The sequence below is a fragment of the Pseudorca crassidens genome, chromosome 8, assembly GCF_039906515.1.
Source record: "Pseudorca crassidens isolate mPseCra1 chromosome 8, mPseCra1.hap1, whole genome shotgun sequence".
In the NCBI taxonomy this organism is placed as follows: domain Eukaryota; kingdom Metazoa; phylum Chordata; class Mammalia; order Artiodactyla; family Delphinidae; genus Pseudorca; species Pseudorca crassidens.
The window spans coordinates 83,886,095-83,913,669 of NC_090303.1; the positions used below are offsets into that span (position 1 = coordinate 83,886,095).

At 50.4% G+C, this 27,575-nt stretch overlaps 1 protein-coding gene across 11 annotated transcripts; it reads left to right on the top strand.

Annotated features, from left to right (window-relative positions):
* Positions 1–27,575, top strand: CCDC136 (coiled-coil domain containing 136). Of its 11 annotated transcripts, XM_067746942.1 has the most exons (19): positions 868–1,013; positions 1,798–1,905; positions 3,434–3,688; positions 3,772–3,846; positions 9,676–9,999; positions 12,224–12,335; positions 12,917–13,085; positions 13,335–13,475; positions 13,796–13,954; positions 14,234–14,404; positions 14,815–15,000; positions 16,626–16,820; positions 17,285–17,512; positions 18,996–19,496; positions 19,871–20,092; positions 21,170–21,451; positions 22,117–22,431; positions 24,242–24,348; positions 27,234–27,575. In XM_067746942.1, the coding sequence occupies exons 1-18, from the start codon at positions 956–958 to the stop codon at positions 24,341–24,343; spliced, it is 3,603 nt and encodes a 1,200-aa protein (XP_067603043.1). In that variant the 5' UTR covers positions 868–955; the 3' UTR covers positions 24,344–24,348; positions 27,234–27,575. The 11 variants fall into 11 exon arrangements, with proteins under 11 accessions (XP_067603036.1, XP_067603043.1, XP_067603035.1 ...); XM_067746935.1 differs by lacking the exons at positions 868–1,013; positions 24,242–24,348 and adding an exon at positions 1–110 and having other exon boundaries at positions 13,335–13,470; positions 13,791–13,954; XM_067746934.1 differs by lacking the exon at positions 24,242–24,348.

Genomic DNA, 27,575 nt, shown 5'->3' on the forward strand with positions numbered 1-27,575 from the left:
CAAGTGTACCCTTTTTTTTTTTCCTTCCTGGCTGAGACCTGCATAGATGTGAGAACAATTGCTTCGTCAAGATCTGGCATACGGTAGACGTTCCTTGAATGAATGATGAAGTAAGTGAAATAAGCCCTCTGAGCTTTCACATCTCCCTTCCATGAGAGTGAAAATCAGCAGTGCCCACTGTGAGCTGGCTACAGGGGCTAGGTTGAGTGAGGGTCATGGCTCGCAGCCCCGCGGGCATGGAGCCAGGTGGGAAGGCAGGCGGTGGAGAAAAGCGCTCTTCGGACACTAAGGACTGCGTAGGGCCACGGAGCGGCCCCTCTTAAGAGGGTCCCTGCTTCTGGCTTGGTGGAGGCGCGGGGACAGCAGAGGGATCAGGGCCCCGAGGTTCGAGTATCCTGGCCTTGGTTTCCCTCCTCCTGCCCTCACGCAGCTCTGAGGCTGGGGCCGGCGGCCGGGGGTCCGCGCTTACTGCCGAGCTGGGCGGCAGCTCCGACCTGCTCCGTAGGAAGCGAGGGGAGTGTAAGCATCCGTGCTTTTGGAGAAAACAGGCCGGGAGGATTTGTCCATCCTTGTGGTTTTCCTCCCCCATCACCGAGCAGGACGGGACCCTGACACATGGCGCAGAGCGGTCTCCCAGCTCAGCCAACTGCCAGCAGGACCCACTGCCAAACCAGGGCATCTGGTCGCTCCCTCGGCGCGGGCCTTGGGGCGTGTCCGAGGACACGCTCGCTCGGCCTCCCGGTACCCTCCCGCCGGCACGGGGTCCGGGAGCTCCGGTGGTGGGCTGACTTCCGGGCGGCGGCGGGGGAGGTGTCAGGTGGCCCAGCCAGGCCCCGCCCCCTCGGCCGGCCCGCCCTCCCTTCCCCTGAGCATCCGGCTCCGGTCCCCGGCCTCGCGGCGGCGGCGGCGGCGGCGGCGGCGTCTGCTCCGGGCAGCGGCGGCGGCGCGAGCGGCCATGGACGCGGGCGCCGGGGCCGGCGCGGGCGCCGCGGGTTGGAGCTGCCCGGGCCCAGGTCAGAGCGCCCCTCCCTCACCACTCCATCGCCGCTCCTTCCTCTTCTCCATCTCTCCTCCCTCTAGACCCCCACGTCCTCTCCGCCCTCCGCTGCTCCCCACCTTTACGTCCTAAGTCTTCCCCCCTCCATCCCGCCTCCCACCCAGGCCCGGTCTCCATCTTTCCGGGCTGGGTCTTCCTCACACCGGCCGCATCCTCCCTGGCAGTCTCTCCCCTGAGCCCTCTCAGTCTCGTCTCTCCAGACCAACGGTGCTTCCAGCCCTGGGGGCTCCAAACCCTGCACCCGCTCGGACCCCCAACTATTCTGAGCGCGGGGCGGGGGTGGGGTGGACGAAGTCCAGGGAGAGAATGTAGGGGAGGGGAGCGGCTCCGGTGCAGAGTCCCTTCCCACACGACCCATGCCCGCCATCAACCCCTTCCCCTTCCACCTCAGCCTTTCAGCCTCTTCTGTACTGGGTCGCGCCCTCTGCCATCCCTGCCCATCTCCCCCCCCGTCCCCTCTGGGCTAAAGAGACACACACCCTTTATGCCTGTGCAAGGGAGAGGAGCCTGGAACGGGGGTGCAGGAGAGGTTGGGCAGTGCAGGGCGGTGTCTCCGTAGACCCAGCGTGAGGGGCGGCCTGGGGAGGAGAATTGCAGCTCTTGGCAGAGTGAGCCAAGTACTTCCACCGGGATGAAAAACCCAGGGCTCCAAAGGGCTAGAAGGTGTGTCCCTTCCCCCCACCAGCTGCTCCCCAGCCGCCCCTACCATCCCACAATCCCTCCTCTCTTCCTTCTCACAGGACCCACAGTGACCACTTCAGGCTCCTACGAGGTATCAGAGGGTTGTGAGAGGAAGAAAGGCCAACGCTGGGGGTCCCTGGAACGGCGGGGGATGCAAGCTATGGAGGGTGAGTTTTCCCAAAAAGCTTTCTTTCCATCCCCCTCACCCAATTTCCCTTCACTTCTCCTTCCTCCCTCTGACCCCCAAAACTCTGAGCCAGGACACAGCCCTTCCCCCCAGTTCAGCTCAGCCCCCTCCACCCCTCCTCAGGGCTCAGGGCTTGAGGGAAGTTCAGGGTACATCCCTTTGGAGTCCTAATCACCAGGTAACCAGGTTGTGTGTCCCAGGGGAGCTGCCAGACAGAGAAAGAGGCCTTGTTGGACAGAGCTTTGAAGCAGCCTGTCAGCAGGGGGTTTGTTCTCACTGCCTCCAGACCCAGATCCCAAGCTGTCTCTTATTTTGAAAAGCAGGGAAGTGAGCATGTGAATTGTCTTTCTGGTGCCACCACCACTAATTTCAAATGGAAGCCTTGTGGCTTTGGTTCTCTAGGCTATCTTACCGCCTGAAAGAGGGAGCCTGGGAGCAGGGCTGGTGAGAAGGCCAACCAACCTCCCAACACACATGTATCCCCACCAACACCAGGAGCCTGGAAGGATGCTGGTCCTGTTTCCAGGACTCCTGTGAAGGGTCCCTATGCACACTCAATATGGACGATCCTGCTCCCCCAAGGGGGACAGATGATGCAAGGGGTCCCAGATGAACCTTAGGCTGTGGTTATTGGACAAAGATCAGAGATTCCAAATTTTAAAACAAAGCAAACTATTGCCATCCAGATAAGATTTTCTATTTAGAGGAACTGCATTGCAGCAAAGGAGGGCGTGCTCGCCAGCCAGAGGCTGAGGACTCGCACACCCCAGTTTCTTAACGCGTTAAAATGTCAGGCTATCTTTTACACCCAAGTACAACCTATGGCTTCCCCCTTAAAACTGCCTTGTGGTCAGCAGGGAGATCTCCTGACACTCAGCAGGGAAAAGAAAAGTGGACCTGGTAGAAAATTCCAAAAAGACTATTCGATAGAATATATTTGAAAGGGCCCCAGTGTTTGTCCAATAAAACATTTAGAGTCATTTCATTCAGATGTTCTCTTTCTCTACCTGCTGACAGGCAACCCTTACTTATTATGGAAAGGCTAGTTTCTCACAAGCCACCTGGACCATTTGTAAACTTTGTACAAACCCCCAAACTATAATTCTTGCCCTATTTGGCTTAAAGATACACCCAGTGTCTGAATCTTTCTTGACTACTTGTCCTGCTACCCAGAGACGAGGATGGAAGAAGCAGGTATCCTTGTGCCAGCTTCACATAGCTGAGCCAGCACCTGGCTGCCCAGTCTGCCTGAAGGCAGTACTTGGAGGCCACCAGGGGCAACATTGGTCCAGAAAGGGCCCGGGAGGGGGATGGGCTTCCTCCAAACTTGACTCTCACACTTGAAGCCTCCTCATGCATGCACGTCCTGCCCAGGGGCTCTTTGGGGGACACCAGGTGGCACTATTATACCATCTCTGCCCTGGGAGAGTGAGTTGGAGGGCCCTCTAAGGCCTGTGGAAAGGAAGTTGGCTCTTACTCGCTGGTGGCGGGGGGTGGGTCTCTCCTAGGGGAAGTGTTACTCCCAGCTCTCTACGAGGAGGAAGAGGAGGAGGAAGAAGAGGAAGAAGAGGTGGAAGAAGAGGATGATCAAGTGCAGAAAGGTGGCAGCGTGGGCTCCCTGTCGGTTGGCAAGCACCGGGGCCTGAGCCTCACGGAGACAGAGCTGGAGGAGCTGAGGGCTCAGGTGCTGCAGCTGGTGGCAGAGCTGGAGGAGACCCGGGAACTGGCAGGGCAGCATGAGGACGACTCGCTGGAGCTGCAGGGTGAGTGCCTGTGATGGGGCCAGAGGGCCTGGGCCCAAAGGCACTGGATCCCAGGCCTGATGCCAGCTTCCCCGTCACTGCAGGGCTCCTGGAGGATGAGCGGCTGGCCAGCGCCCAGCAGGCAGAGGTGTTCACCAAGCAGATTCAGCAGCTCCAAGGTAAGTCCTAGCGCTTGGACTGGAGGGCAGGTGGTCATCCAAGTACTTTTTTCTTGAGGGTTTGGCTGAGGCATAGCAGACATAGCAGACCATCGGAACCGAATGCAGTACTTTCTCCTCATTTTCTTCTACTATTCTTGCCCTGTTCTCCTTGCCTCTCCATCCTCCTCTTTACCTAATTTCCTTTCTTTTTGCACCTCTAACTGGCTCTTCTGTTCCCCCTCCTTCCCTTTCTTGCCCTCCCATTTCACCCCCTTTCCGAGGCTCTCTCCTTTTTCTCTCCTCAGTCTCTCCCCCTCACACCTGCATCCCTTTTTCTCTTTGTTCTCCTGGTCAGTGCCACAGGTAGGTAGTCAAGGTTGAATTCCAAACCAGATTGCTTTTGCCTGTCCCTCCAAGGGCATCATGGGAAGATCAGTGAGCCAATGAGAAGTGGCTGGAGGGGACTCTCTGCATCTTTTAAGGGAGGCAGATGAGAATGCTTCTTTTGCTCCCTAACACCGAGCTGGTGGCCCCAAAAGCCCTTTCTTCTAACACCCACGTGCCTTTGTCTGGGAAGCAGCAAGGCAGTCGTCCCACATTCCACTGCGCCGCCAAATAAAGAGGCAGGTTTTGTTACATCTGTGGGCTTTTGGAAGGTTCCTGGGAGCTGTCCTAGAAAACTGCAGGGACTCTCCAGGGAGAACTGAGATCAAGCCAAAAGAGAAGTATAAATGGAAAAAAAAGGGAGGCCGGCAAGCAGGCCTGGAGAGGAGCAAGCCAAGGTGGGAGAGGAGGAGGGAAAGAGAAAGGAAAGAAGATGTAAGCAAAGGTAGATGCAGGAAAAGTAGACAATAAACAGGCTGAGGTGGGAGGGGAGGGGAAGGAGAGAAACTGCAGGAGCTATGTTGCTCAGGGAAAAGAGTGTGAGCATTGATCTCAGGTCACCTAGATTCTTGAGCCCAACTCTGCCACATAACAAGCTTTGTGATCTTGGGCAAGTCACTTTTATCTCTCTGAGACTCAGTTCCTTAACTGTAAAATAGGGCTAATTTAAATGTTTTGTCAACCATTTATTGAGTGTCTGTATACTTGGAGGAACTGCTATGAACGAGATAGACCAGATCCCTCCCCTAATGAAGAGTACATTCTAATGGGGAGAGGCAGAAAATAGACAAACACCACCAGTTCAGGTGGCAATAAATGCTATGAAGAAAATATAACAATATGATATGGAGAGATGGGGTAAGATGGAAGTTTATTTTATTTTATTTTATTTTTGCGGTACACGGGCCTCTCACTGTTGTGGCCTCTCCCGTTGTGGAGCACAGGCTCCGGATGCGCAGGCTCAGCGGCCCTGGCTCACGGGCCTAGCCGCTCCGCGGCATGTGGGATCTTCCCGGACCGGGGCACGAACCCGTGTCCCCTGCATCGGCAGGCGGACTCTCAACCACTGTGCCACTAGGGAAGCCCAGTTTATTTTTTATATGGTAGTTATAAAAGTCCTCTGAGAAGAGGACATTTGAGCTAAGACCTGAATAATGAGGAAGATCTGAGGGACGTGCACACCAGGCAGATGAACCAGCAACTGCAGAAGGTCAGAGGCAAGAATGAGTTTCATGTGTTTGAGGGACAGAACAAAGGCTGTTGTGGCTGGAGCAAAATGCATGTGGAGGACTTGGGTAAGAGAGAGTTCTGAGAAGCAGGCAGAGTTCAGATTACAGAGGGCCTTATAGGTCAGCTGAGAGGTTTGACTTTTATTCTAAGTATAGTGGAAAAACATGGGAGGGTATTAGCCAGGGCTGGAGGCTGGCTAATTTTTTTTTTTAATTTATTTTTAAAATAAATTTATTTATTTATTTTGGCTGCATTGGGTCTTCATTGCTGCGCGCGGGCTGGTGGCAAGCAGGGGCTACTCTTCGTTGCGGTGTGTGGGCTTCTCATCGCGGTGACTTCTCTTGTTGCGGAGCATGGGCTCTAGGTGCGTGGGCTTCAGTAGTTGTGGCACACGGGCTTCAGTAGTTGTGGCACACAGGCTTCAGTAGTTGTGGCTCGCAGGCTCTAGAGCGCAGCCTCAATAGTTGTGGCGCACGGGCTTAGTCGCTCCCCGGCATGTGGGATCTTCCCGAACCAGGGCTCGGACCTGTGTCCCCTGCCTTGGCAGGCAGATTCTTAACCGCTGTGCCACCAGGGCAGTCCCCACTTTACTTTTTTAAAAGAGCACTTCAGCTACTGTATGGAAATTGGATGAAGAGAAAGGAGTCAAAACAGTGAATCTGGTCAGCAAATAACTGCAATAGTCAAGAGATGGTGATTGGTTGGATTAGAGGGATCAGTGCTGTAGAAATGGAGATGATTGAGAATGTAATTTGAAGTTGGAGTTCTCAGGACTTGCTGATTTGGATTGGGGGATAAGAGAGACATGAAAGATGACTTTACCTTGAGAAACTGAATAGATGGTGGTGTCATTTATTGGAATGAGGACAGCTTGACAAGGAACAAATTTTGGGGCTAGAGGAACCATTTAAGACACGTTTTCTACATGTTGAGTTTGGAATGGCTATTGACATCTAAGTAAATATATTAAGGAAGCAGCTGGGTATATGAATCTAGAACCAGGGAAGAAATCAGGACTGGAGATATAAATCTGGGAGTCATTGGCATATAGATGACATTTGAATCCAAGGGAGATCACCATGAAATCACATGGAGAGATATAGAAAGAGGAGAGAAAAGGGTCTAGTCCCAGGGCTACTCTAGAATTTAAAAGTCCAATAGAGGAGGAGAAATGAACAAGAGACTGAGGTAGGAGGAACTACTGAGGCATCTGATGACCTGAAAGCCAAGAGCAGAAAGTGCTTCAAGGAGACAGTGATCAGTGGTGTCAGAAGTTGCTAAGTCAAGTAAGATGGCCATTGGATTTGGCGAGATGGAGGGCTCTGAGACATTTCAGTGAAGATAGAAGCCTGATTGTATCGGGATCGAAGAGGAAAGGGGAGGTGAAATGGAGAAGGTGAGTACCCATAATTCCCGCAGACATGTCTTGAAGAGAAGCAGAGAAATAAGGGAAATGAAGTCAAGGGAGAGCTTCTGGTGTTTGGGTTTTGGGGGGATGGGTCACAGTAGATCATGTTGATCTGATGGAGGAAAGGATCCAGTAGAGCATTGGATCTCATCTGAGCGCGGGGATGGGGGTGGGGCTGCGGGTCTGGTGAAGGCGCCCAAACCCCACCTCGCTGGAGCAAACGGAGTCCTTGCGCACGTGCGTTGCCCGTTTCCGCCAAGAGGGGGCGCGCGTGGCCTCAGAGGTAGCTGGTGTTGAGAGGCCGTTCCGGCCGCCGCAGCCCCTTGGGGGCTGGGACCGGCTGGCGGCGGGAGGCCCCCTCAGAGAGACCACTTGCGGGGTAGGAGGGAGATTCCGGCGAGATGGAGGCCATAACCAGTGAGTGAGAACTGACTTCACTGTGTCCCCCTCCCCGGGTCTTCGGCCTCGCCCTGACGGCCCCAGCTTCGCTGTCAACCGGCGCCAGTTCTTCAGAACCCTGGTCAGGCCCTTCCACCTCCCAGCCGGCCCGCCCCGTCCATCTTCCCGATAAGACCCGCCCTGGGGCCTGTCTGCAAGCCCCACCCCTCCGCCCCTCTGTGTTTCTAGTTAAGAGCTTTCTGAGGCAGAGCGCGACCTTTCTCCGTTCCCCAGTGCATCTGAGAATGTCATTTTTTAGGGCTAGACCCCAGAGGAGAACCTAAGGGAGTTTTGAACCCGAACATTGAGGGCAAAGTGGGGAAGTAGAGGTTGGTCAGCCCTCCAACAGAAAACCCACCCAGGCCTTTATCCTTATGGCCGGTTGACTTGTGTGTCCGTTCAGTAGTGGAAACAGCAAGGGCTTTGTTTCCTTCAAACAGGAAGGAAGTCAGAGAATCTAAGTGGAGATGTTTGGACTTGGCACAGGGGTGATCAATTAATACTTGTCAAATAGACTGAAGAGAGGAGACAGCTAGGATGGTTGTAGAGAAGGAGAGACTGGCAAAGATGTGGCTGGAGCCGCCCGTGTAAGGTTGGCAGGAGACCTACCCCCGTGCCACTCCCACCCCGTACCCTCGCCTCCGAGACACCTGGTCCGCTCAGCATTTATGTCTGCAGTGTGTCCAAATTTTTATTCTCAAACCTCCATGTTCTGTTCTAGTTTTTAAAAAAATACCCAAACATGTAATTCTTTTTTTTTTAACATCTTTATTGGAGTATAATTGCTTTACAGTGGTGTGTTACTTTCTGCTGTATAACAAAGTGAATCAGCTATACATATACATATATCCCCATATCTCCTCCCTCTTGAGTCTCCCTCCCACCCCGAACATGTAATTCTGTACCCGTGGTCCTCAGTAAAAGTGTGTGGACTAGATGTATCCCTGCCTCATTTATGCATGAATACAGCAAATATTTATTGAGTGCATTATGCTGGGTTCTCTGGCAGATCCTGAACCTGTAATGGTGAGAAAAACAGACATGTTTCCTGTCTTCATGAAGCTTACAAGTGGAGACCAACGTTTTATGTACACACACACACTGTAAAAAGTACAAGGGGCTATGAGAGCATTTAATGGAGGGCTTTGCTTAATTTTTTGAGGAGGTTGGGGGTGAGGGTAGGGAAAGTTGAAATCTGAAGGGTGAGTAGAATGAACAGGAGTTGGGGGCAAGGGATGGGGACAGTGTGCCTTGCAAAGAGTTTGTGGGAAGGTCCTCACCGTCCCAATCCAATCCTCACTAATTCCTGAATCCTGACTCCCAAATTTTGAATTCTCTGTTGGTGGCAGTGCCTTTTACTCTCGCTCCACTTTTAGTCTCCTGATCCTGGATGGGTACGTCTGTCCAGAAACCTTGAGATGCTCCACGGATACTGAGAGCTCTGACACGTTTCTTTTGTAAATTAAAACCTATTATAAAATATAGGCTTGTTGTGAAATGTCAGACAGCACTGATATATATGATGTGGAGAGTAAAAGCCCCTCTCACATGCTGTCTCATTCCTCGGAAGCAGCTGTGCTGTATGGTTTAGGACATATATCTTTCCAGATCTTTTTCTATGTCTTTGTATATTTGTGTTATATATTATACATATGAATATTTTTTGCAAAAATAAGATAATACCATGTATTTTACAGCTCATTTTTCTTCCTAGTTAGTATATTATGGAAACTTTCTCATGTCTTCTCTATGGATCTGCCAGTTTCTTTTAAATGGCTGCCAGCATTCTATTTTACCTTCTTCAGTTTAAGCTATCCCTTATTGATTGGCATCTAGGTTATTTTCCCATGTTTGCTTCTCATGAGATGAACCTATATTTGAATTTCAGCTGTGAGCTCTAAATACACATTGTTTTGGGACCAGTACTTACACAGGCAGTTCATGGGAGATCTGAGGCTCTGTGAGTTCTAAGCTCCCAGACTGAATAGATGAGAATAGTCTGTGCAAATTTTTTTAGTAAGGGGCTTTTTGGAAAGACTCAGGGCATCAGTAAAATGCTGTAAATTAGGTTTGGTCTTTAACTGTCAGGCGATTTCATAGAAGCACTTAATACTTTTTGTTTGGAGGAGCCTAATTTGTTTTTGATGCCAAACCTCAAGATCTACTTTTCTACTGCACCTTGCTACATAGATTCACTCTGTTCTCTTCTTAGGTATTCCCTTTATTCCATATCAGGTGAAGCTATACTTCTCTGATGGGGTAGAGAGCAGGTTGTCGGGAGTTTCCAGATAAGAAATAAGTCTGCCTTTAACTTTGTGCTTCTAGAATATGGTAGATTAGTTCACTTGTCCTCTTGATCATCTCAAGATCGTCTTTGGGCTTTGCAGGTGAGCTGCGGTCTCTACGGGAGGAGATTTCCCTGTTAGAGCATGAAAAAGAAAGTGAACTTCAGGAAATAGAACAGGAGTTGCATTTGGCCCAGGCTGAGATCCAGAATCTGCGGCAAGCAGCGGAGGACTCTGCGACTGAACATGAGAGTGACATAGCCTCCCTGCAGGAGGATCTCTGCCGGATGCAGAATGAACTCGAGGACATGGAGCGCATCCGAGGAGAGTATGAGATGGAGATCACCTCCCTCCGTGCAGAAATAGAAATGAAGAACTCTGACGTATCCAATAGTTTAAGTCTCTCAGATTTCTCTGAGATGCAAGGTATGAGAAAGCCAGCCCTCCTCCTGGTCTGTCAGTCAAATCAAGCAGAGGGAAATAGTACGCAAGAAGATGGTGGAAGGTGGGCTTAGATCATGAATTGGGAGCCTCTAGAAAAAGCTTCCATGTTGGATTCAAGACTGTAAGAGAGAAAAACTTGATGTCATATAACCAGTCTGTAATGGTGTAAGAAATAGCACCATGGAGCTGTACCCTGAGAATTCTTCCTCAGAGAGCCATTGGGCATTTGTTGATTTGCCTATGCTAAAGCCCTTCCTGAAAAAGTTTCCATTTCTGGGGTGGGCGTATAGGGGCCTGTCACCTTGGAAAGCTTCCCACTGCCCTGGCATCATGGTGCTTTGCTTGGGTCACTTTCTGTGTGGGTTGGGGTGAGGGGTTCCCAGTCCTGCTCCCAAGTCCCAGAATGCCCACAATGCTAATTTTTAGCCTCCTTTAGTCCTCCCCAAGTAGAAGCTTTAGGGGGCAGCAAACCAGAGCACAAGACAGCTGGAGAGGAACAGAGGTTATTTCCAGTAATACGTGAGTCCTCAAAAGCTTAGAGCTCTGCTCAGTCTCCCAGCTAGCTGCTAGGTTTCATGACATCAGAGCGTTTGCCTTTATTCTGAGGCTAGATTTATGATCTAGGTATAATGCGAGGCCCTGTACTAGGCCAGGTCAAGCAGAGGCAATCAACGAGGAATCAAAGAACTGCAAGTTTTCCCAGCTGTAGCAGGCCTCTCAGAAGCGCTTTTGGGCTGGTGTACTAGGAGAGGGAGGCCAGCACAGTGGGAACGCTTGGGCTGGAGTTAAACAGACCCAAGTTCAGAATCTCAGCTCTGCTAATTAGCAGGATAAATAGCCTGGTTATTATCTCCCTGGACCTCAGTTTCCATAGCTATAAAAATTGATTAATAAAACTTTATAGCTGCATGGGATTCTGGAACAGGAAAAGAACCTTAGGGAAAATGTAGAAAAATCTGAATGAAGTATAGAATTTAGTTAACCGTAAAGTACCAGCGTTCATTCCTTAGTCATGACAAATGTACCCATGGGAAGATGTTAACAGTCGGGGAAACTAGGTGAGAACACTCCCGGGGAATTCTGCACTATCTTTGCAACTTTTCTGTAAATCTAAAACTCTTCTAAAACTAAAAGTTTATTTAAAAAGAAAGAAAGAAAGAAAACCTTATATGACTATTTGGGGGATTAAATGAAATGCCTAGTGTATTGAAGGCACTCACATACAACTGAACCCGAGGCTGGACTCATCAAGTCTAATGCTTAGCACGTGGTTGGTTTTCATTAAAGATTAGTTTCCTTCCTTCCTTCTATGATAATCTGGAGTATGCCGAGGACTTTTGATTGGACTAAAGAGGGAACATTAGAAGTGAATTTCAGGGTGTTGAATCTCAAAGCAGGTAAGATAGGCCTTGTATTCTAATTCGAGCAAGCTAGTGTTCTCTAAATATCAGCAGTATTCTGAGAGAAATAATTCTTAATCATGAAGAAACAAAACAGATATGGGTGTTTCTATTATCACAGCATTAAAAAGTATTGGTATCTGGAACTTAGGGACATGTGCTGGGACATTTCAACCAGATCTCTGCTGATGCCTGCGGATGGAGGATTTGTAGGTTTGGTCGGGGTGGGCTTTTTTGTCAGAGATAAAAGATCATTAGAAAGAATTCTTGGCCATGTGCAGGCCGATGGATTTGGTGTGGTAATAAAGGAAGTAAAAGGATGCCTGGGTTGTCTCTGAAAGCCCGGCACTGGCAGTATGACATCTGGCAGTTAACACTCTCAGCTTTTTGCACTAAAAGTGTAAGAGGAAACTAACTGTAAACAGTTGAATGGAAACTTTAAATTCAGTAAACCAAAAACTTACTGAAACCCTCGCAAGCTCCTAAAAATCTCAAGGCTGTCTTGGTTGGTGTTTTTCCCCCTGCCACCCCTACCCAACCCCTTGGTTGGGGTTTTGAAGATGGGCACACAGGGCAATCTTCTGGGAAGTTGAAAAGAAGGGCAGCTAACTGAAAGAGGATAAAGACTCACTGCGGTGCGGAACTTTCCGGGCCCTACCTTCTAAGCCTCTGCATGTGGTATCTCATCTGTCTTTAGAAAAAGAAACTCTTCAGCTTTCTGCAGCCAGATTTCTAGGCAGGAAAATTGTGGGCTGGTCGTCATTGCTTCCTCCCTGGGATCTCACCTCTCTGCCTGTCCTCTGCAGAAGAGTTGCAGCAACTGCGGGACCGCTACCGCTTCCTGAACGAGGAGTACCAGGTCCTCCGAGAGAACAACAGTAGCCTCACAGGACAGCTTGCGGATCTGGAGAGTGAGAGGTACAGCCTGGAGGCTGGCGGGGCTCTTTAGGACTGGGCTTTTCCCTGAGTAGAACTGGTGAAGGCAGATGCCAGGCTAATGAGCCTCCCTCCGGTCCTGGTGAGCCGGTCCTTTCCCTGGTATCCAAAGGATACGGATGCTGCCAAGAAGTAGGTCTTGGGGTCCAACCCAGATGTCTCAGGACTAGAATTGAGTGAGTTCTAAAATTTAGTTTTCTTCCATTCTAGGCATTAGGTCTGGTTTGCTCTGCCCTAGAGCAGATAAGAAGCAATTCCTTTGTTGTCCTCCCAGGCATGATTCAGTCTGATGGTATATTACCGCCAGATTGGAGCTGGCGTGACTCCAGGCCCAGCCTCGAGCCCGACTGGATTAGTACTCTTAGGGTCTCCCAGAGCCAGACATGCCTTTGCAGACTGAGGTGCTGGGGACTTTTTCTATAATCTCCTAGGTGTGTTTGAGAGGTGAATCACTATAGAAGGCTCCTTTTGCCTAAAATGAAGACATCAGGACCAAGCACACTTGGCAGGTGATGCCGGGCAGAGCTCTCTCCCAAACGTGACTCTGGGGTTCTGGATTACAGGACACTAAGAGCAACAGAAAGATGCCTGGAGTCCCAAGCACTAGGGAGTATGAAGTCAGCAGAGTCTCAGACTTCAAAAGAGGATTTCCTGGAGCCTGATCCTGAAATGCATTTGTTGCGACAGCAGCTGCTGGGAGCTGAGGAGCAGATGCATGACATGCAGAACGAGGTAGGGAAAGGCAGGCCCCTTTACGGCCTTGCTCCCACCTTCTCCTGGCCTGTGGCTGCAGCATCTCCTTAGACACGAGGCTGACAAAGGAGGCAGGTGCTGTGGCAAGAGATAGGACTCCAGGGTCTCACTTGCTTGCCTTTTACTGAATATTCCGGTAAAAGGAATGACATACTCTGCCCAAGCCTGTTCCCAGAGAGCCTGTGGTACCTGTTGTAAATCCTCCTTCCTGTTGCGTTTCCCACACAGTGTAAGAAATTGAGTTGTGAGTTGCAAGAGCTACAGCACCATCGCCGGACCAGTGAGGAGGAGCAGAGGCGGCTGCAGAGGGAGCTCAAGTGTGCACAGGATGAGGTGCTTCGGTTTCAGACTTCCCACAGTGTCACTCAGGTAAACACTGACAGGGGAAGGGCATCGGGGAGGGCAGAAGGGCCTACATGGAGTCGCCATTTCCGGGGAGGATGAACGCAGAGGAAGGCTGTGCTCTGCTGACTCCTGCCCTGCAACCAGAGAGCAATTGGAGAAATCACACAGCATTGCATTCTAGAAATGGTAGTCGTTATCGAGTGTGTGCCGCAGAAAAGAAACTAAACCATAGGCCTGTGGGAGTGCCTCAAGATGTCTGCGTCTGGAAAGGAACCACTCTGGTCTGGAGAGGGGTCTGCTGATTCCCGAGAGTAACCGTTCTTCCCACATCCTCCCCACCGCAGGGCGAGGAGCTGAGGACCAGACTCTGTGCCCTGCAGCAAAAGTATGATGCTAGCCAGGATGAGCAGAATGAGCTCTTGAAGGTACAGCTACAACTTGAGGCTGAGCTCCAGCAGCTCAAAGATATGAAACCCACAGTCGTAGAAAGCCAGAGTGAGAAGGTAACAACGACCCCAAGGTGAGGGGCCACTTAGGTTCCAGAGGTTTGGGGGGAGGGGGATAAGAGTTGAGTGCTGAAATAGCTCTAGCTGCCACCTGTGCGGCACCACAGGTACAGAACTCCAGCCGCCCTCGAGTCCTCTGTTAGGTGAGAGGACACCCGTAAGTGCAGGGCAGGGAGAAGTGGATTCTCACACTGTCTGTGTCTGAGAATGACTCAAGCAGAAGCGTGAGTGGGTTAAGGATCCCAGAGGTACTGCCCAAGGCCCCCTCCACCGCAGGAGTTACAGTGCCAGCTACAGAAGCTGCAGCTGCAGTACCAGAGCATCATGTGTGAGAAGGACGAGCTGCTGGCCGTGCAGCAGCAGCTGCAAGACAGCCTGCGCTGCCACGAGGCAGAGGTGCAGCACCTCAAGGGCATCGTGGCCTCCTTCCAAGAGAGCAGAGAGAAGGTAAAAGAAGCTTCAGGTGAGGGAGAACGTAGCACGGCAGAGCCTCCCATGAGAGGACAAGTCCACAGGAGGAGTGGGGTGGTGGAGTTCTGTGGAGGAGCTGTCGATGAGGGAGATAAAAAAGTGCTTCATGGAAACGTGATCTCAAAGGGTCACGATGCGCTCAGCTTCCTTCGATTTTAAATCAGAAAGAGCTGTAAAAAGGAGGCCGCTTCCCTTCCCCACCTTCCAAAAGAGGAAGTCCCAGGTCTCTGTGTAGAGCCTGTTAGGGATTGGTCCATCTCAGGTGGTCCCTGCTGGGATGAAATTGGAACTGGAAAGGACAGGACCCTTTAGTCCCTGCCTGAGAGGAGAGAGTGCAGCCGCGGGGGCTTCTGGGATGATGGCGGGGTCTGCCTCCCCTGCCCCAGAATGCAGAGATGCACGCCCAGCTGCAGGAGATGAAGCGGCTGTACCAGACCAGCAAGGATGCGCTGGAGCGGCAAAAGCACATGTATGATCAGCTCGAGCAGGACTTCTTGCTCTGCCGGCAGGAGCTGCAGCAGCTCAAGACCACCCAGTCCATCCCAGAGGACAAGGGAAAGTGTGCTGATAAGGTAATTGTAATTAAGAGAGGTGAGATCTCCTGAGCCTTGGAGAGAGGAGGTATAGAGGCAAAAGATGAAGTCATCCAACCAAGAGGCTTGATGGACTTCCTGTCCAATCACAGATGTATGTGGAAAGGCAGAAAACAGGCAGAGCCCCATGCTGTTAACTTTAAAACTTTGCCTTGACCTTGACTTTGAGCCCAAGCCACAGCTTAGTAGAATCAATACCTCTGGATCCAGTCTGAACACCTGAAGATTTCACACATGATTTCATTTGTGTAGACATTTATACCTTATTGTTAGAACTGTAGTGATATCTTGTCATTCGTGGAAAAGAACATATACATAGGCCCATATACACAACTATGATTGTTAGAACTAGAAAGAGAAGGTCCAGTTTTCTGAGGCAGATAGTAGGTGCTCTCGTCAAAAGGCATGGTCTGTGCCCAGAGTGCTAATTGGGTATTAGAAGGACCTAGGCTTTTTCAGGATTTATTCTGTGACTTCAGAGTAGTTAAACTTGAATTTTACCCTCTTTAAGTTGAACAGAACACTATTCTTATCTCACTTTCTTTTAGTAAAAAAATCCTGGTAGTGATAAATAAGGCCTGCCTTCTTCACGTGCCCTTTTTTCCATAGTGTGTAAAATGCAAGTCATTATTAGTTAGCCTTGTTGAGTACTTTCAGCTCCTGACCACTGACAGGAGATGGAAAAATGTTGGAGCATGATGCAAAAGAGGCGCAAGATTCCAAAAGATGGTGGAGCTAGTCGCCTTCTGCCAGAATACTCAGTAGCTCCTGCCACAGCCAACAGTAGGCTATATCCCCGGAAAGGCCTTCAGAAGACACAGAACTGGGGTCGTTACATGGGCTGCCCCAATAGTCCACCTGCCTTTCTACAGCCAGGCTCACTTCCCCACCCCTGCCCCGCCCCTCCCGTTCCATTTAGAGGTCCAGGGGGTCCATAACTTGCTCATCACTTTCTCTCCTAGTGGAAGAAACTATGGGAAGGGAGAAGCATGCTGGCATACAGAGCCAGCCTCTTCTCCTCTCCTAAAAGAACACTGAGATTAGTTTGATACTAGAAGATTTGGGTTTTTGGAATCATGGGATGATTTAGTCCTCTCAACCCAAATTCAGCAACAGCTCATACTTCTCTAAAGATTCTTAAAGCTGATTATGAAAACAAAAATGGGGAAAATTAGGATGAAAGTAAGTCCTTATTGGTAAGGAGCATAGTTACAGAAACAACTGGAGAGTAACAGGAACTAGAATTCCCTGCAGGGTGGGAAAATAGTATCTACCAGAGGAAATGGAGGTGGGGAAATGAGAAGGGAGGGGCGCTGATAACCTCCCTCGAAAACTGCCCTCAGAAAGAACTAGTAGGCAAAATTTAGAGCAGAGCCAAACTTCAGTCCTGAGCAGCCTGCTGGGGTTCGCATTCAGCATCTAGGCCTGTATGGGCGCAGTGCGGCTTGGGGTGATCAGTCTAAGGTGACTACAGGGTGGGAGACCCTGGTGAATCACAAGAGGTAAGAGAACACGGAGTGCTCTGCTGACCGTACGGGGCAGAGAAACGCCAGGGAGCCTGCCTCCCAGAGTAAGCACCCCTGCGCGCCCTGCCCCGTCCACAGTGTGACGCACTGCTCTTCAGACTGACAGAATTGCAGGAGAGGTACAAGGCCAGCCAGAAGGATATGGCGCAGCTGCAGATGGAGCAGTGCGAGCTCCTGGAGAGGCAGAGGAGGATGCAGGAGGCGCAGGGCCAGCTGCACGAAGAGCTGCACAGGCTCACGTTCCCGCTCCCCAGATCTGGTCTCTTCCACAAGGTAATCACAGCCAGGGGCTGCTGCTAGCTGTGAGGAGCTGCCCAGATGTGACTGTACTTGGGAGAAGTAAAAGGGTGGGGATGGAACTTTTTCTCTTCTTAACCAACCACTCCTTACTTTCTCACCAACCTCCTCAAACAAAACTGTTCAATATAGCTGATTAGGGCTCTAAATCTTAAAATACATCCTATACTCTGGAATCTGTCCAGCATTTTATATTTAGATATTCAGTCCGTCTGGAGAAAATGCACTTGAAAGCACTTTGCAAACTGCAAAATGCATCCAAACATATGAGGTCGTTACTACTCAACTAGCAGGTCTCCAAAGAGAGACTCCCCTCCTGTCCCAGATGGGCTGTGCAGAGCCAGCCCCCCTAAGGGAAGGGTCCCAAGCAGGAAGGAGGCAGAGGTCTTGCTGTGTAACCACCACAGTTCTAGCCCTCTTCCTTCCACTCTGCCTCACAGAGTCAGGAGCTCCTTACAAAGTTACAAGACCTGGGTGAACTACAGATGGTCTACCGAGGCATGCAGGAGAAGCAGAAAAAACTGATACAGAATCAAGAAAGTGTATTAAAAGAACAATTAGAACTGCACGGAGCGCTGCAACGTTTCAAGGAGTCTGATTTCCGGGAAGTGTTGGAGAATCCGAAGGACTCCAAATGGCCTAAGTCCTCAAAATGTGGTCATAACAAGGTAACTATAGCAAGAGGCAGGGAGATAGTTCTGGGGGCAACAGCATTTTAGGGAAAGGGGGCGCCACAGAGGGGTCAGAGTTCCGAAGCCCTGTTTTGCCAGGCGCAAGGATGAAGCTAGAGCTCCACCCTCGCAGCCGCTCAGGGGCTCGTTAAGATGTGGCTTTAGGTACGGCCTTAGCTGCTCCCTCAGATGGATGCCCAGTTGAAGCACTGTGAACACTTAGAAACCAGAGGACCTGGAAGCTTGTGATCTCCTGATGATTTGACTCAATCTCTTCAGCATCTCATTTTCCAGACGTATTTGGAAGTAGATCAACTTAGCGTTTGTTTGGATCCCTTAGGACTGACTCTAAACATGCCATCTTTTCCTCATGAACTCGGTGGTAATCGAGAAGGAAGCTTTCCAGGGACCAAAATCTGTAACCTTTTGGCGTTCTACATGAGGCACATCTGAGTCCATTTATTTCCAAGGGAAGAATTCCCAGCATGTGGGGTTCTTGGTACTGACCTCACTGTCTTCATTGGAACTTTGTGGCAATAACAGCCTGGTCAGAGGCGTTGGACTAGAGAATCCATGGGTCTCAAGCACCAGCAAGTGGTCATGCCTCTGAGGTCACACTGAAGGAGATTTCTAGACAAGTCTGTTCAGGGTTGGGAGATGCATTTGGTCTGAGGCCTCAGTGGGGGCAAGGAAGAGCAGGTAGACAGTTTCAATTCATTGAAATTGAAGTTTATTCAATTTCAATCTATTTGTTCAGGTATTAGCCTAGACAGGCAGATAGATGTAGGGAATAGCGGAAGTCCAAACTGAGATTTGGTCAGATTCCAGGGGTGTCAGATTTCAGCCCGGATAGCAGACACCAGGAACCAGGTATAAAATATTCCCTTAACCAATCAGATCTCATCCTGGGCATGAGCCAGGCCCCGAGGGCCTGGGAAACATGCCCAGGGGCCAGATTCAGAATTGAGGCAGGAGGAGTCCCTCACTACGACAGGGACTTGTAGTGAGACCTTGATTCCAAGTCTGCATCTTCTGAGGAAGAAGTTCTTCATATGCTCGTATTCAAGGCCAGGGCTGATTTTAGAATTGCGGGTGGCGGAGGGGACTGAGCCCCAGAGGTCAGGATAATGGATACACCTGACTGAGAAGAGGGAAGGGGAGGGAGCCCGAGTGACCTTGAGATCCACTCAGTGCTGCTTCCTGTGAGATAGGAAGTTACCAGAGCATATGGAAACCAGCAGAAATGGGAGGCCAGAAATCGTGGACTATCTGTCCCAGGGAGATTTTCTCCAGTGAGCAAAAAATTGACACATGCCAGTTACCTGTAGGCAAAGTCAAAGATCTAGGCTGTGGTGAGACGGGAGGGTAAGGTGTGCAGTGCTCTGACCTGTGCTCTCAGATGTCTGCACCAGGAGGGGTGCAACTAGAAGGACTGCAGTGTCTAGGGTAACGATGCTGTTTCCCCGCCCACTCCTGGCAGTCAAAGGTGATCATCGCCCAGATGCAGTCTCTGCAGGAGCTGTACGAGGCCAGTGAGGCTGAGCAGGAGCTGCGGCAGCAGGAGCAGGAGCGGCTTCTAGAGGAGCGGAAGAGGCTGCAGGCCGACCTGCAGCTCTGCCTGGAAGAAATGCACATGCTCCAAGTCCAGTCCCCTTCTGTGAAAATGAGCCTTGAGTCCTACAAGAAGAGTTATGGGACCACGGCCACCAGCAACGAGAACTGTCGCAGAGATTGTAACATTGATGACAATGAGAGCTGTCACGAGAGTTACAACAGCAGCCAGGCCAGCGAAGAGAGCGTCCTCCAGAGCTATGACAGGAGCACCAGTACTGGGGAGTCCTGTGGGAGGAGTTACCGCAGCAGCAGCAGCAGCATTGCCTATAAGAGGAGTTACGGCACCAGCAGGAGCTCTGACACCTGTCACAAGAGTTACGTCAGCAGCAGCATGGACGACGAACTTGCCGATCCTGAAGATATGGAGGTAAAAGTAACCAGATGTCAGGTCAGATAGGGGAAGAAGGTTCTTGTCTTATTAAGAGAGAAGTCACGGGGAAGGGCACAAGAGGTGAAGTGGGCAGTGGGCTCAGAGCTGAGCAGGGTAACTAACTTACAGGAAATAAATGAGGTACTCTGCCCGCCTCATACGGAGATGCTCCATCGGGATGGAAGTCTAAGATTCAGGACTTTTCATCAACACAGTCATGGTGCTCTTTCTGGGAAGAAATACAGGATTCCCCCGGGCAGCTTCAGATCCTTGTGGCCATTGTTTTGTACCCAAGAAAGGGCCTAGCGAAGAGAGTGGGCGGAGTGCAGGGGCTCCTCAGGGTGCCGTCATCGCTCCCCTGCCCTCCACAGCGCTTTGAGGACACGGTTGCCAAGGTGTTGATCAAGCTGCAGGGAGTGCAGGCCATGTACCAGCTCAGCCAGGAGGAGCACGACCTGCTGCGGCAGCAGATGAGAAACCTGCTAGACAAGCAGAAAGGGCCGAAGGAAGAGCTGGATGCCTGCGAGAAGGAATTCAAGGAGCGCGTGGAACGCTTGGAGAAGACTGTTGCCTCCCAAAATGAGGAGCACGAGGTAACTGCTACCAGGGAGGCAGGGTTTCAGGTAGGAGTCCCTAGAGCCAGAGGAGGTCGGAGCCGTTTCAGAGAGGCTGAGAGAGAGAGGAGCTCATTGCCAGCTCTGTACAGTTGCCCTCCTCCTGGTCAGAGGGACAGAGCAGGGGCTGAACCCCAAGAGGCTGGGCAGGCTGTTGTGCCACTGATGGACATTTCTCAGGCGCCTGCTGTGCTGGGATTTACTGATCATCAAGACTCCTTGAATGATTTTTTTTTCCCCTTTGCCACATCTGTTCTCTTTTGTCCTAGAGCACTTCTATAGAGTTGTATTTTTTTTACCTCCAATTTTCTTTAGTTTGTGTGTATTCCACCTTGTCTCTTCTCTTCAACTAGATTGTAAGCACCTAAAGGACAGGGCTGTGTCTTCTTCTGGATCTCTCATAATGCCAAGCAGAGTGTTGTGCATCCGCTAGGAATGGGACGGAGGGCATCGTCTCTGACGAAGAGTAGTCCTCTGTCCAGTGGGGGTCACTGTACGCATGGGAGAGGCTCAGAGAGCAAGAAACACGTGGGCCTAGGTTGCTTAGTATTGGGACCTGCCCAAGGAGGCCATGATGTGCTGCCAGAAGCCAGGAAAGACAAAACCAGGGAGTAGGGAGCAGGGTTGGCACTTGCCTCCGTTTCCAGGGTGAGGTGCAGGAGCCCAGGTCCAGTCTCAGGAGTATACAACACAGTTCCTATAGTAATGATTGTACCTATTAGAGAAATAGCTTGGGCAAAGTAGGAGTTCCCATCAAAAACAACTACGTAATAAAGCCCCACGGTTCAGAAGGGGTTAGCCCTTTTGGCATTCCCCTGACAGTTCACAGTAAAAACATAATTTTAGTCATCCTTTTTTGATCATGTTAGATGTAAGTCATCAAGTGCCTCAAGTTAGGGAGAACCTCTAAAACTGCTTTAGAGGCTCATTTTCAACAGTTTAATGTTTTCTGTATTATCTACGTCCCCCTGGGCTTTAGCAGGGAGATTTCTGAAGCAGGGGCCAGGCTGATCACGTAGGCCCAGCTGTGGATAACTGGGCCTCCACTACCAACAGATCAAAGAACTGCAGGCCAAGCTGCGGGAGCTGCAGCTACAGTACCAGGCTAGCGTGGATGAGCGGGGGCGGCTCCTGGCCATGCAGGAGCAGTTGGAGGGGCAGCTGCAGTGCTGCCAGGAAGAGCTTCACCAGCTCAAAGAGAAGAGGTCCTCTGTTACCAAAGAAACCAAGGGAACGAATGGCAATAAGAACATGAATAAGAATGCCAATGGGGTTAAAAGTAAAAAGGTGGCCAAGCCAAGCCTGGAGAGTTCTGAGGTCAGCTGTGAGACCAGAAAGGTGAGTAGTAACCTTGGTAGCCAGATAAGCAGAAAGTTAAAGGGGATCCTAGGAAGGAAAATCACCTTCACCACCATTCCGACCAGATGAGGTATTTGCAGAGAAGCTTCTGGGATCTCTAATGTGTCTAGAGTAGTTCTATCTTAATAGCAGTTTGGTACTCCCTTTTCCTGTGAGGTCAAGGGGAGAGTGGAATACAGACCACTCAGACCTGGAGCCCCTAGGCTGGATGACTGTTTCAGTTAGACCAGTGCAATTTTCTGGGGCCCCTGTTGTTCTTCTTGGGTCACATGCCCAAGAGAAGGACCAAATGGATGGAAAGAGGGGGATTTACTCAAAGCAGTTGTGTACATATAGGTGGAAGAGGACTGGATAAAATGGGGGGTCACCAGGCAAGGATAGGAAGCAGCAGTTGAGGTGCAGAATCTTTAGCTCTGGGAGCGGTTGGAAATGGCTAATGGCCAGTTAGATGTGGTACGGGTCCAGAGAGGCTGGGTGTGGCCACCCTCCCCACTGTGCGTGGGACATCAGTTCAGTCCCAGGACACGGTGCTGTCTGTGCACTGTGGGAAGCAGCGTGTTCTTGAGGTAGTTAAGCATCGTCATGAGGGTAGTCATCTTTCCAGGTAACAGCATCCCCCATCCTGTACTGCCTCCGCCCCACAGAGTCTGGAGGTGGTGCTGTACTACAAGGCCAGCCACGTGGCCTTGGACGATCAAACGAAAGAGGAAATAGAAGAGGAAACGAAGGAGGCAATTGAGGACGAAACGGAGGCAATTGAGGACGAAACAAAGGAGTCCTGGGATGAACTAGTTTCTGAGCCATCAGGTCCTAGAGAGGTTAAATTCAAAGAAGACCAGGAGGAGAGATATGAAGAGTTCCACAGCCAGGAGGGTAAGGAAGAAGGCAACGACCAAGGGGAGGAGGATGATGAAGCTTCAGAGGGAAGCAACCCCCTCAAGCCTTCTGAGAGCAAAAAGGTAACCACAGCCAAAGGCAGGATCATGTGGGGAATGGGCTCTTGGGCGCAGGTGCCCAGCGTTCAGGTGTGACCCAGCCCTTGGATGGACTTCTACAGGAGTAGAGGCCAGCAAGCTCTGAGGCGTCGCACTGGGGAAAATGGAGGTGGAGGTGGGATTGGAGAGAGCAGTCTCTGCGGGAAAGGCTGTGGAACTGTCTCACAGAAAGCACCTTCTCTGGGAACCGGGGCGTGCGGTCGGAGTCCTGCCTCCTTTCATTTATGTGGTAATAACCCTCGTTACTCACTTCAGGAGGGTTCTTCACCCTCCGCTAGCACCGCACCACGCATTTCTGTCAGCCTGGGCAAGTCACCCAGTCCTGCTTTCCCGAGGTGCCCTATTAGGGCTGACCTCTGTTGCCGTGAGGGGTGTGGAGAGGCTGCTGTCGCCTGCCGGGCTCTATGTAATATTACAGGGCATGAGAGTGGGGGCCAGGGCCGATCGGAAGTGATAAAATGTTTCCGTCTCTACAGCAGAGCCGTTGGCCGGTCTTGGGAGACCAGCCAGAGGTCTGACCCCTTAGTTACCGGATCTGGAGAGGTCGGGTGGGAGTATCCTGGGTAATGTACCAACTGTACAAAAATATTTCTGTATTTTAACAACTGGTACATCTATACAGGAACATAACTAGCTGAATCTCTGCCCTGGTTGAAGTTAACTGGGGGCTCTGATTTCCGAAGGGTTTGAGTAGAACCTGAATAAGTCCTCAGTTTGCAGTACAGGTTCTTTCTGTCCTTTTAAACACAGGGGAAGAAAATAAGTCTCTTGTGGTGGGATGCCCCAGTCATCTCGAAGTTATCTGGAATTTTCAGCAGTTCAGTCAGTTCAGTCTGCAGCACTGGCTAAGGACCCAGTTACAGTTCTCTGTCAACCTCATGGCAGAGAACCATTGTTTAGGATGTGAAAAGTAGGAGTAACCACAGCCCCTTCCCCAGTGTTCTATTTCTTTGAATTCTTCATACCCTGCCACATGCTGGTTCAGAGCCTCATAGATTTCCTTGCCTCATGTGCCAGCTTTCTAAACACGAAACTGGATTTTTCTACATCACAATCAAGTACATTCCTTGTGTCTGCATGTGGAGGTGTCCCTTTGCCTCAGTGGGTCCTGCATCTTTTACAGGCAACTCTGCTGGCATATGGATTACCGCCTGCAAATTCATTTTCTCCCTGGAAGGTGGTTGCAGTCAAGAACTCGCCCTTCTCCATCGTTAGCTTGTTTTAGTGCGTTTTGTCTCACAACGACAGCATCAGACTCCTAGGGGATGTCCCAGAACACTGAGACTTGGTGGAACACAGCCAGAACACGTGGCTAACAAAGGGACAGGTGGCCTGGCAGGAGGCTGCCCTTCCTAGAGTGACTCAGGCAAAGTAGACATCCTGCTCATCCGGAAGGCCCAGCTTTACTCTCTGGAGCTTCACTTTTCCAGTTACTGACCTACAAGAAGGGTCTAGGTGCAGATAACCCTTGCTTGACAAGATATAAGAGGGATATGACAAGCCAAAAATGTGGCCCCGAATTGGACCTACGCCGCTGCTTAACCCTTGCAGTTTTGCATCTCCCATAGGCGACCCACGGGAAGAACCAGGCCCGAGTAGCGGAGAAGAAATACCGCTGCTCTCGCTTACCTGTTGTTTAACCTCTTGATCTCTTTCCCTTTTCCCTTTGTTTTATCATCTTCATTATCTGTTGGATTCATGTGTTTATGTCTTTTTATACCATCTCTCATCTCTGGTCTCTCCTCGTGCCTCTTTCTCATTTGATATGTTGCAGCCATCCCCTGCCCCCAATCCCCCCATCTTCTCCTTGCCTCTCGTAGGCCTGGTGGTCATATCGGCTTTGCTCTGGTGCTGGTGGGCTGAGACGTCGTCCTAACGCAGGTACTGGTATTGCGTCCCCTCCTTCTGAGGGATAGAGGGAGGGTGCAGGTTGCCCTGGCCTCTCCACTTTCCCTTTTCTCTGAGCCGCTTGCTTCTTGCTTTTGCCATTTTACAACAGGTGATAGTCAGGTCTGAGTTTTAGCCCTGGCTTTTCCTTGGGCTACTGCAAAGCCCATAACATCTCAGAGAATGTCTCCCTAACTTGCACGGAATTGGAATGCTCGCCATTGACATAGTTTGAGTTTCTGTACTCTGGCTGGGAAAAAGTTGAATGATCCCAGCACTGTGGCTACTTTCAAAGCTCCCTCGACTACTTCTGATGAGCTGATGTCTGACTACAAGGCTGGCCTGGCTGCTCTTTGTCTTTGTTTAGCCCCAGAGCCAAGCTCTCACTACGGTCACTACCCAGGATGGCAGAATAAGGAATCACTGCCTCCCCACTTGGGTGAGAGAGGAGGTCTGGAGAGTTGTGATCCCCGAAGGTCATCTGTATGAGGAGAACCTCGATTCGTCCTTCAGCCTTGGCATCAAACTCTTATCATATTATGTACTTTCTACTGAGAAGTTCTCTGGTTTGGGGATTCTAGTCTCCAAAAAATCAGAACAAGAATGCCACATCCCTTTTGGGGGTCTGATTCTATTGTAATTGGCTTCCCAAGCTAGGCTTTCTGGAGAGAATGTGGTATTGGTGAGAAGTTTCCACTAACCAGAAATGCAGTGTTTTCAGGGAGCCAAACTGATATATTCTGGGCACCAGTCCACGTAATCTGATCTGTCAACAGGGCACCAAATTCAGGAGGCAGAATGTAGTCTCATGGCCCAAGGTAGAACCCTTCCAGACCCATAAACTATTCTCTCTTGGCCTGTTTTGGCTCCTTTCCCACGCTCCCCCTGCCACTCCCACTCCCCCGCCCTCTCTTCTCACATCCCTGTAAATGGAGTGTAGTTGGCTCACTGCATAGGTTCAGAGTGACCGCTGGAGCATTTGTGGGTAGCATTTATCACTATTTCCTTTTCTGTCCTGCCTTTTTTCCTCCTCACTTTTTTTTTTTTTTCTCTTCAACCCTTCTCCTTTCTTCTTTTAGACATTCCAGTTACCACGGTCAGTCTTTAACTCCTTTGGTGAGAGGGGTCTCTCCCTGTACCTGTTCCTCCCTGTACACTCCCAGATTTCTGGGTCCGTGTGGGATGAGACCCAAAGCATTCAGCCATAACCTTTCACCAACTCAAACCCAGCCGGGCCTGACCAGAGTGAGAGGAAGGAACTCCTGGGTAAGCGTCCTCTTGGAGGAGCCTGTTATACCCAGAGCCTGGCTACGGCCCAGCATGCAGCTCCCATCCAGAAACTGAGGCAGCAGAGTAGAGTAGAAAGTGTGGCTGACAAGCGGGCAGACACCTTGGGTGAGTCTGTCTCTGTTTCTTAGAGCTTAGTCCCAGTGGGCAAAATGCATAACCTGAACATTAGTTTCTTCAAATGTAAGGAAAGGATGATAAATCCTCTGGCTTCCTCATGTGAGGAACAGATGAGTTCATTTATATGAAGGTACTTTATAAATGATAAAACACCACATAAGTAATAAAAAGAGCATACTCTTACATAATGCATACTATATGCCAGGCACTGTTTAGTCATCTGATAAGTATTAACTCATTTAATTCTCACAATAACCCTCTGAGGTAGCTATCATTTTACATGTGATAAAACTAAGGCATAGAGGGGTTATGTAATACAGCCAGTAAACTGTGAATCAGATTCTAAGGACTTAATATTAGCATCAGATAAAATTCCAATCCTGTTTCCCCTTATCGTCTCTCTTCATTGGTTGCTCCCAAGTAAGTAGGAAGACACCATACAGCAGCTTCTTCGTGCAGCCTCAGATCATGTTAGCTCTCTGATAACTAATATCACATTGCTAACTTATTTCATGTATTGTTTATAAAAGCCTTTTGCACATTGCATATGCTAAGCATTCTCTCCCCTTTCTCTGCCTGCAGTTGATTTTTTGGATCCAAGGCAGAATGTTCCATTCACCTCTATTAGATCTAGTCCATTGTCCACTGTTCTCACCTATGAAGCTTTGCATTTATTTTTAATCTTGACCCTGTGGTTTCAAAGTACTCACTTTTGCAGCCAGCTTCACCTCATCCTCAGGGGTGACCAGCCACCTTCTTATCTTCACCCAGGTTACAGGTGAGGGCGAGCCTCTAGAGTGTTCCTCTCCAGGCCCTCATCCAGCTTATCAGTCACGTACAAATGGTTGTACAGCAGGCTGCCATCAGCCTGCTCTTTACTTCTCCTGTTTTCTCCAAGGAGGTGTTTTAATGACCCTGGTGTTTGCCTCCCTGGGCCAGTGACCAACTTCCTTCAGTCTCCTTCAAGGACATCATTCTCCACAAACGGTCTGGGCTGCCTAAGAACGTCATGTGTGCTGTACTCTGGTGCACTTTCTTCGCTCCCCCACAGTCTTATCATCCTCTTGAGTTCACTTTTCCTCCGTCAAGCATTTAATGATGCTGCTGCATTTCCCAGGGGCCCAAATTTACCCTCTTTTTCTTGCCGTGGCATCCGATCCTTTGCTGCAACCGTTTGGATTCTCTGAAATCTGCTTCTGAGTTTGCTCCTACACGCAGGAGCTGGTTCTTCTCACCTCACGGGGCATGAATACAGGCAGCCAGCTCAGGTCATCCACGTAGTGTTGTTCCAGATACCTAGTGGTGCCAGGACTAAGCCCACATTTGTCTGCAGCGGTTACCCAGGAGATAAGAGAGACTGGACCATGATGATGTTTCTGAGGTATCTCTCCAGCACCAGAAGGCAGGGGATCTCTAGCTTAGGGAGGAGTTCAGAAGGCTGGGCACTCACCATTTGTCTTTGGTCCCCACAGAACATGTTTGGGATGTGGAAGCCTATGGTGTTCTTGGCCCTTGCAGCTGTGGCTCTGTATGTGTTACCCAACATGCGACCGCAGGAGACAGAGTCCTACCTCGTGGAGTGACGGCAGGCCTGGGCCAGCCGAGGAGGCAGATCCGCAGTGGCCACTACCCTCAGCTTTGGGCAGGACACACTGTGCCAGAGCCCCCACCCCACCCGTGTGTTCCATGTGTCCCCATCTCCTTAGCCTCAGCCACTCAGGCCGGAAAGGCTTGTTGTGGGGAACTGCTGGCTCCCATCTCCTGCCTCGTGTAAGAACCTGGGTTCCTTGTAATTAAACATCAGCTGAATCACA